Source organism: Panicum virgatum, chromosome 9N, assembly GCF_016808335.1.
Source record: "Panicum virgatum strain AP13 chromosome 9N, P.virgatum_v5, whole genome shotgun sequence".
Taxonomy (NCBI): domain Eukaryota; kingdom Viridiplantae; phylum Streptophyta; class Magnoliopsida; order Poales; family Poaceae; genus Panicum; species Panicum virgatum.
This window is the reverse complement of record NC_053153.1, coordinates 4,333,410-4,342,239: the sequence shown is the minus strand read 5'-3', so window position 1 is coordinate 4,342,239 and position 8,830 is coordinate 4,333,410. Positions and strand designations below refer to the sequence as shown.

Sequence of the window (8,830 nt, the reverse complement as noted above, 5' to 3'; positions counted from 1 at the left end):
GGGCCTTCGAGCTATATCCTTCAACATCAAATTGACGGTGTGTGCTAGACAAGGTGTCCAAAGAATGTGTTCATACACCTCTCCTAGTGCCTTGCAAGCTTTCTTGTAATTCGAGCCATTATCGGTGACTATATGCACGACATTCTCCGGTCCAATCTCGTCCACCACCTTTCGAATCTCCTGTCAAAATAGGTAGGATTTTTTAGTAAGTTTCAAAATATACTCAAAGTGGATGGGACATGTTTAGGGCCTACCCTAAGCAAATATGTGCTATCTTGAGTTCTTCCACTCGCATCAATATACTTGTGGAACCACATGAATCCATTGCAGTATATCAAAAAGTTGATGACACTCATCCTCGTCGGCCCAGTCCATGAATCACACATCAACGTGACGCCAAATAAGGGCCAGTCTTTCCGAAACTTTACATACCTCATCTTCAAGTCTTGCTCGTTCTGATCAAGGTACTTGCCATCAATATCCCGTCCAGTTGGTGATGTGATACCTTCACCTGCAAACATATGAAAATCATGAGATACAGAAATGTAAGCTCATAGGTGTCATACGAATGAAAGAAAACATACCCCACTTCTGTGTCTCCCTGACCGCGCTGACAAAGTAAGGATTGTCAGCCTGTCTTCCAGGTACTCCCGCAAAATGGAAAAACTTTGACCAAGCTTTACCAATAGCTTCCTTTGCATTCCTACCCTTCTGCGTCCAGGAGCCTGTATCAATTCTTTGTTGGGTCATTCCTCTTCTCCCACCGGATGCCACGTTATAGTCCTCCACCGCAGGACTCTCCCTCTGCGAAGTTGCCCTACGCAACATCCTCTGCAAAGGATTCCCCCTCGTCGAACCACTATCCCCTCCATGCTCGTATACACCTCCTCTCTGTTCCACCCCCCGTCGGTACACTGCTTCCGCTCTCGATTGGTCCAAGGCACGCTGCAGCTGAGTCTCCTCATCTTCTTCTTCACCGGGATAGTTTCCCTCCGCTGCAGCCTTCTCCCGTCTCAACCTCTCTCGAGCACGTTCAGCAGTTGCCTTCCTAGCCTTCTCAATGTCACGCTAAAAATACTCCCGCACATCTGGTGGCACATTCCTGCAATGGACCACCTCCGCCCCGCGGTGAGCCAAATGTTGTTTCAATCTAGTCGCACCACCTCCTGCTTTCTGCGTATTACAATACTTGCACCGCCATCCGGGATAAAAATTTTCACCATGTTCCCATACAACATATTTATCTCTACCTGACATTGTCTATCTGCATAAATGGACAACAAAGACATATCAATCACATAAATCCTAAATCAACCTAAATCCTAAAAAAAATATGCACCTTAATATTCAATTCTACCTAAATCCTAAATAAACCTAAATCAAATCAACCTAAATCCTTACGTCATGCACTTAAATCTTACCTAAATCCTAACTACACCTAGATCATACATCTAAATCCTAAAACAAATCATCTAATACTTGTAAATCAACTCAAAGGAAAAAAAATCAAACGGCTTACCGACCTCCCAGGCCGGCTTACCGCCGATACCGGCCGGCTTACCACTGCGCCCGGCCGGTCAACCGGCGCGGCCGGTTAGATCCGGGCCGGGGCTGGCTAAACGGTTCTACCGGCCGGCTAGCCGCACTACCCGAGCGGTTGGCCGGCGGTCACCGCCGGTCGGGCTTCCTGGCGCCGCCTGGAGGGAGAGGGAGGCGGAAATGGGGTGGGGGCGCCGGTCTGAAGCTTCTGGGGGGTGTGGCGCCTTATGTGTCGGTTACGGGCCGTTGGGCCTTAATGGGCCGCCCGTTTTTTTATTTAAATTCAAATGCCCCCAAAATATATCAAATGAATGAATATTTCAAAAAATTTGACACCATTACATTCCTCGCAACTTGAAGTATTTTTATGAATTTTTTGGGATTTTTTCATTTCCTGGAATTCAAATTTAAAATTTAAATTTGCCCCGATTTAAAACCGCCCGGATCCGGAACCGGACCGTCCGGTTCCGAGCGGTTTTTTTAACCCTGATCCTACGCCGACTTGCCGAGCCCGCCGCTACGCGTCGCTTCTGTCTCCGCTTTTTCTCCCTGGACCGGACCCGCCGGGCCGTCAAGCGCTAGGCCCACACCAATTTAAATTGCTACAAGCCCGTCAGGAGTGGCACGGCCTGCCAGACGCTTGATACAATTGCACGGCCCTACGCTAACGTCTCCCGTGCGGCGCGCGGCGGGGGTGGGCTTGCGTGCCCTACCCCCCAATGGCCCATGGGGCAGCTGGGCAGCTGGCTGAGCCAGCGCCGCTGCACACCGGGGAGTCTGGAAGATGCCGCGGCGCCCTCAGCATGGCAGCATGTCTCGGCTTGATTCTTGTTCGGCTCAACGCGCGCCATTGTCACGATCACGCCAGGCTACGGACTACTGGATCGAGCCATCGACCTTCCTCGAATTCGCTAGGTCCATGTTCAAACTGAAAGCAAACATGTACAAACCGTGAACTACTCGTACTCTGTACACACTCCACGGTGCTGTCCCGTTGGGGACAGCACGGTTCCGGACAGCGGGCCGCCGCTAGGCTGGCTCATCAGCACGCCGGCCTGCCCACCTGCCACGCCGCGGCGCATCAGCGGGCGCGAGCTTACACCAAAGGAGGCGGCACCGTCGTGGCGCCAGGCGGCTGCAGCGGGCCGACCTCGGGCGGCGGGCTGGGCGGGTCCACCTCCGGCGGCGGCCTTGGCGGGTCCCCCTCCGGCGGCTGTGGCGGCGGGACGTCGGGGTTGGGCGGCACGGTCGGGACCTCCGGCACCGGCGGCGACGGCATCGCCGGGCCAGGCATCTCGGGCCCGGGCCTCGGCGTGCCGGGCATCGGCACGTCCACGCCCGGGGGCGCGTCGAACTCCGGCGGCGTGTCGATGCTCGGCAACTCCTGCGGCGGGCGGGCCGTGCCGGGAACCTCAGCCGGCGGGCGGCCCGTGCCAGGCACTTCGGCCGGCGACTGGCCCGGGAACTCAGGCGGCGGGGGCGTGGCGGCGAGGCAGCGCACGCCGGCGCGCCCCGCGGACGAAGGCGGCGGTCGGCGCCCGCCCGAACGCAAGGCGCGGGCCGACGCCGCCGCGGCGCGGACGGCCCGGCACGGAGGCAGCAGCGACGTCGTCACGAGGCTGACCGGCATCGTTGCGCGCTGCTCTTCCTGGGCTTGCACGATCGAGGACGCGAGAGGCTAAAGGAGGCAAGGGCATGGAAGACCCACCGGAACAGTGCCGCGGTGTCCTTATACGGCTGTCACCTCGACACGTTTGGCAACGTGCCGGAGCACGTGGCGTGCGTGCCGCTGGAGGTAGGCTTTCTCTCGACACGTGCGTACGTGTCTGTCGCCTAGGTGTTCACTCTCAGTGAAACGGAGATAGTTCATAGTCGTATGCTATTTTGATTGTTAATAATAAATAATTGTAAAGATGGATGATATAAAATCAATATAATTAGGTTGATCGTGAAAACCTAATATCATAATATGCAACTCCTATTTCAAATATTTTTATAGTGGTCATAGAAAGATTTGATTTAGAACAAATCTAAATGACAAAGGTCCTCCGGTCTAATAATTAGATAGGAGGAATATTTATATTTATAAGTATTAAATATAGATTACTGGTAAAACTCATTTCATAACTCTTATGCTAATTTGTGAGACGAATCTAATAAGTCTAATTAATATATAATTTGTTACATTGATGCTACAGTAGTCATCTGCTAATCATAAATTAATATACATCGTTAGACTCGTCTTGCAATTAATTCAGAAATTCTGCAAGTATTTTTGTATATAAACTTTGTTTAATACTACTAAATATGATTCCTCGGGTCTAATTAAGATTCCTCGAATTTATTTATTAGACCGAAGGATCCAAACAGGATCAACGATAGATGAACTGTCAGTGAAACAGAAGTGAAGAACTTATAAACATGATTCCTCAGAAGGAAAACCTGTAAACATGTTTGCATTTACAAGCAAGATAGGTATTCGGGATACACAAGGCAGGACAAAGATGCAGACTTCTCTCTCTATCTCTCTCTGTATAGATCCATATCTCGACACTGGTAAAAACAGGATTCTACTTGAACTAGACAAGACAGGGGGATAACCATGCAAGAACAGTAAAACAAGAGCTCGATCGAACAGGACGTGGTTCGGCGAACCCAGCGTCTACGACCTGATCGACTGACGCTGGTGAAGAAGTGTGGCTGTGGGCCGTGGCTGTCAACGATCACGAGGACATGAGCCGCCGGAGCTGGAGCAGGTGCTCCTCGTTGGAGATGTTGAGGGACAAGCGCAGGTTCGTCAGCAGGGCCTCCTGCTCCCACGTCAGGGGCCCCAACGCGTACAGCGCCCGCATCGTCGACCGGTACGCCTCCAGCTCCAGCCCGTGCACGTCCACCGTGCCCTCCTCCTCCCGATCCACGGACGTGCACGGGCACGCGGACATGGCGTCGTCAGGGAGGCAACCTGCGCCGCGGCGGCGCCTGCCGCTGCCGTTGCCGCCATTGTCCAGGCGGCACGGGTCATTCACGCTGCAGCTGGCCACCGAGCATTCCGCGTCCTCTATGGCCTGAGAAGAGCTGTGCATGTAGCTTTTGGCCATGGAAGCCACGGCGACGTTCCATGGGTGTGCTCTTTTGCTCGGATGGTGAGAGGCACCTGCGGCTGCTTTCTTCTTCTTGCCACTGCTCCCCGTTTGCTGCGCAACTCTTGAGCGAAGCAAGGCGCAATCAGCAGGTTGGCGTTTGCCGCGTCCGGTGGCCTGAAAAGGATATGGGAACTTGTAAAATCGTCCAGTTGGAATGAGAAGCATACCAATGCACAAGATGAAGAAGTTGGTCGAATGCTTCATGCATCAGTCATTTTTGTTTAAAATCTTTGCTACTGCAATCAGACATTCAGAATGTGCAGATCAAAACAGTAACCGGTCGGTAACAGACATTCAGAATGCGTCAAGCTTCAAGTTTCATTAGTGCTGTGCTGGTGGTAAACAAATTCTACATCTTTGAGTGAAGTACCACATTTGACAACAATCCCAGAAGAGAATAAAAGATCATAAATCATGTACATTTGACAACAATCCCAAAAGAGAACTAAAGATCATAAATCATGTAGACAATAAATAATTTTATGTTTCAAAAAAAATTCCTGGAAACAACAGAAGTCTGTGGAGTGTTTGTGTTCCCTTCAACAACATCAAGAAATCATTTTTTTCTCGAATACGCAGGAGAGCTGTGTATCATTGTATTGATAGAAGAAGAAATCATTCAATATTACGAGACTCCTGATGATTGATAGTGCAACACTAATGAAACTAAGAGGACACCAAATCACAAAATGCAGATGTTGCTGTAAGCCAAGCAAGGTAAATCTAAGTAAACAATGCCTAACACTAAGCTATTGGTTATGTAAGAGAAATGAACGTGTAAACTCGAAATAAAGCAACTTTGCATCCTGAGGAAATGACTGTTACCTTATCTGCTGCAGGAAAGGGATTGCTCTGTGGAGCTTCCAGAGTATGCGGAATTCTCAAGCTAGATATGTGGAACTCTTTCAGTTGGATGCAATCAGCAAGCCTTATAACAAAGTAATTGTTCTTTAGCATCTTTAAGATCTTGCCAAGCTTCCATGTGTTGCGATCCAAAACCTCAGTTACATCTCCAATAATCCATTTGCTTCTTGTCTGAACTACAGCTGGTCGGTTTGGCCTAGCACCATAATCGTCTGGCACTTTTTTACAATGGAGATTTCCTTCAGAAGTGAAAATCGTATTGTTCTCCTTAAAAGCCTCCACTGTGCTATTTTTCAGCTTCATGATTCTACCAAGGAGGCTGGCAGCTAAGTCAACAGAAATGAAAGAGGTCACAATATGCAGTAGCACCCGAGCAAGGAAAGAAAACAGGTGTAGATCACAAAGGTATCATGGTAATAAAACTATCATTTTCTGAATATTGGATCCAAGTAGAGCAGAATTCGTGCAATCAATGTGTTCTGACATACATTCAATCTTATACGAATCCACCTTCAGTCACACATAAATTTTTGGTACTGATGGGGTCCTCAAAAACAAGCACAGCTTCCATGTGATGTATTATTGAAACCTACTGAAAGTATTTTTGACACAAATAAAAAACATATTGGTTTATTCTGCTTTCAATATTGATAAAAAGAGTATTTTATTAAAAAACTAGCACAATGACATCAGTGTTGAGTTGATTAAAGAATACTCCAGTACCATTCAGTGGGATGCAAACACCAAGGACTAAATAACATGATACTGCGGAAAAATCTGAATCAAGACAAACAGAATAAAAGGAGGGCCTGGAGTGGAAGGTAGAATCCAGCAATCGTCATATGTTAAGTTTAACGGTGAGAATATCAACAGATCACAACAAGCTCAATTGTTTCTCTGTCAGAATTATTGCAAGAAACAAGATTTTCAACTCTCAAACATCTGGTGCTCGTGGTTAAAGAAGGTTCAGGATCCAATCGGAAGCAATAAGTCATTCCTGATGCAGTAATTCATGGAACAACTGACCGAGTAAACCAAAGCCAAAAGGGATCACCCCGACATTCTTCTGAAAGAAAAAAAAACACATGTGTTTCCCTCATTCTTTTGTGACCTAACACATTCCTAACTTTAGTCCTAGATGTAAGCATCACCTTCTGATGGGGACCAACAACTGGAATTTTGATGTAGGAGATAAATCCCACAAGATAGCAAAACTAGAGAGAAATTCAAGTGGAAAAGATCATATGAGATCTAAACAAGGAAAAAGCTACAACAGTTGCATCCATTTACAGTAAAAAAAGGACTCAACAGATAAGTCAACTCCAATTCAGATCCAGGTTCAATTCCAAAGCTAACAACACGGATTCAGGTGGAAATTTCAAAGCAGGACCTACCAAATTGGACACCTTTAAAACAAGTCAAAAAGAAATTCTACAGTCATACGGGGCAGGATGAATCAATCAATTCATCTATGAACAGAGGAAATACCACTAATGGAACAATAAAGGGGATCCAACTAGGACCTCGGTATCGCAAAGAATCATCAACGCGAGACCGATAAACTAAGTTTCCAAGAAAGGGGATTAGTTTTGACGAACAAAGAACATGTAAGAGCTACCAACTAAACTTGCCTTCAGTCCTAATAACCGGATTCCTCGATCGGAATTTCCAGCTAGAAAACCAAACTAAAATGCAAAAGTGAGAATCCACCAAACTATGAACACTTGCAACCTGACACAAGTCGAACATTGGGCTTCAAAGATCGAACAGCATGGAAGAAACGCCTATCAAGACATCACTATGCAGAAAATCTGATTGGGATTTCGAACTGCAAACTAATAGCAGAAGCTCGAATCGGTTTCAGGAACAGGAAGTCTAGAAGATCCATTTTATTACCGCGCAATCTAGAAAAGAAAGCGGAATCGAACGCGCAAGGAATCAATCCAATCCATTCCAATCGAATAGCTGTGAGTAGTCGTCAGTCCTCACCTGCAAGAAAACCAGCCGATTCGCGTCGCCCAATCCAAGAACACGAGGGACGGGCAGCCCCGGAGTAGCAATCCCAATTAACCCCCAATTGGGTTGCGCTCCAACCCAATTGGGATTAAGCGGCGAGGTGAAAGCCTGGCTGGGACAGCAGTTCAGGTCAGAGAAAAAAAGGGAGACAAAAGGAGCTGAAAAAAAATTACCACCACCGGACTCCAAGAATAACAAAGAAAAATTGCATGTGGAGTAAAATAAATTGGATAGAAATTTGGAGACCAATCGGAGACCAACCTTGGAGGAGCGACTGATGAATCAGGTGGTTACGAAGCGATCGAGGCGCCTGAGTTGGAGGGGCCGAGCCTTGCAAATGTTTTGGGCGCATGGGATGTTCTTTACGTCAGTTCTTGGCTCCTGTTTTCTTTTCTTTTTAAATTTATTCTTGGAATTGCTACCTTAAAATTAGTTCAGTTTTATGACTCGATGGCATTGGTTGCCTCATGGATTCATCCGGTGTCACCATCCCACAGATAGTTTTCAGTTTGACGAACCCAGATTCCAAGTTCCCCAATGCTAACTCTGACGACTCCTCTGCGTTCATCTACACCGTCCAAGTCACAGGAAGCGTATCAAAAGGAAGAGTCGCTTCCAAAATGTACAAATTAATTCGTAAATGCTATAATGAATAGATACTTCCTGGAAAAATGGAATATATTCAATCACTTGTCTCTTTACTGGACAAGTTATATATAGCCCTAAAAAAAGAATATATATATATATATATATATATATATATATATATATATTCTTTTCGTTTTGAGCACTGCGAAATGGTGGCAGGATCAAGGCATGTTCCTCTGCGTTGCAAGTTTATGCACATGTCAACTCTTGCTTGCAACAAATGGATCTGATTTGTGCAAGCACCCCTGCTCCAGGATGACGAGGCTGCACAACAATATTTCTACCTCTTCAAGTGCACTTCGCCTGAACGAGAAGCTGTGAGCTTTTCTACAGCGATGAAATGTTGACCTCAACAATTACCCAACTTATATCTCACTTGCTGCGCATTCACCAATCTTGGCACAGTTTATGTTTTGAAAATTGAAAACGTTAAAGAAAGGGAAGTCAAGTTTGATGGGTACGAAGGGAGGATAGGATGGAATGTGCATTGGCAGGAGGGGTCAAAGTGGATGCGAGAGGGAGACATCCACATCTCAGTTCTCAGAGAAGCACAAAAGCACCCCACTTGTTCTCAGGAAAAAAGAATATGCAGAAAGTGTAGCTGGATAGCGTTGCAAAGC

The 8,830-nt window shown here is 47.1% G+C and overlaps 2 protein-coding genes across 3 annotated transcripts; both read right to left on the bottom strand.

Annotated features, from left to right (window-relative positions):
• Positions 1-2,443: 2,443 nt before the first annotated feature.
• LOC120693312 (basic proline-rich protein-like) lies at positions 2,444-3,235 on the bottom strand. The gene has a single exon (XM_039976736.1). The coding sequence runs from the start codon at positions 3,167-3,169 to the stop codon at positions 2,636-2,638; it is 534 nt and encodes a 177-aa protein (XP_039832670.1). The 5' UTR covers positions 3,170-3,235; the 3' UTR covers positions 2,444-2,635.
• A 698-nt stretch (positions 3,236-3,933) lies between these two features.
• On the bottom strand, positions 3,934-8,036 carry LOC120692518. Of its 2 annotated transcripts, none has more exons than XM_039975850.1 (4): positions 7,824-8,036; positions 7,536-7,674; positions 5,508-5,872; positions 3,934-4,796 (listed from the first exon to the last, which is right to left on the bottom strand). In XM_039975850.1, exons 3-4 carry the CDS (start codon positions 5,847-5,849, stop codon positions 4,263-4,265), a joined length of 876 nt encoding a protein of 291 aa, XP_039831784.1. In that variant the 5' UTR covers positions 5,850-5,872; positions 7,536-7,674; positions 7,824-8,036; the 3' UTR covers positions 3,934-4,262. The 2 variants fall into 2 exon arrangements, with proteins under 2 accessions (XP_039831784.1, XP_039831785.1); XM_039975851.1 differs by having other exon boundaries at positions 7,536-7,670.
• Between the last annotated feature and the right edge of the window lie 794 nt (positions 8,037-8,830).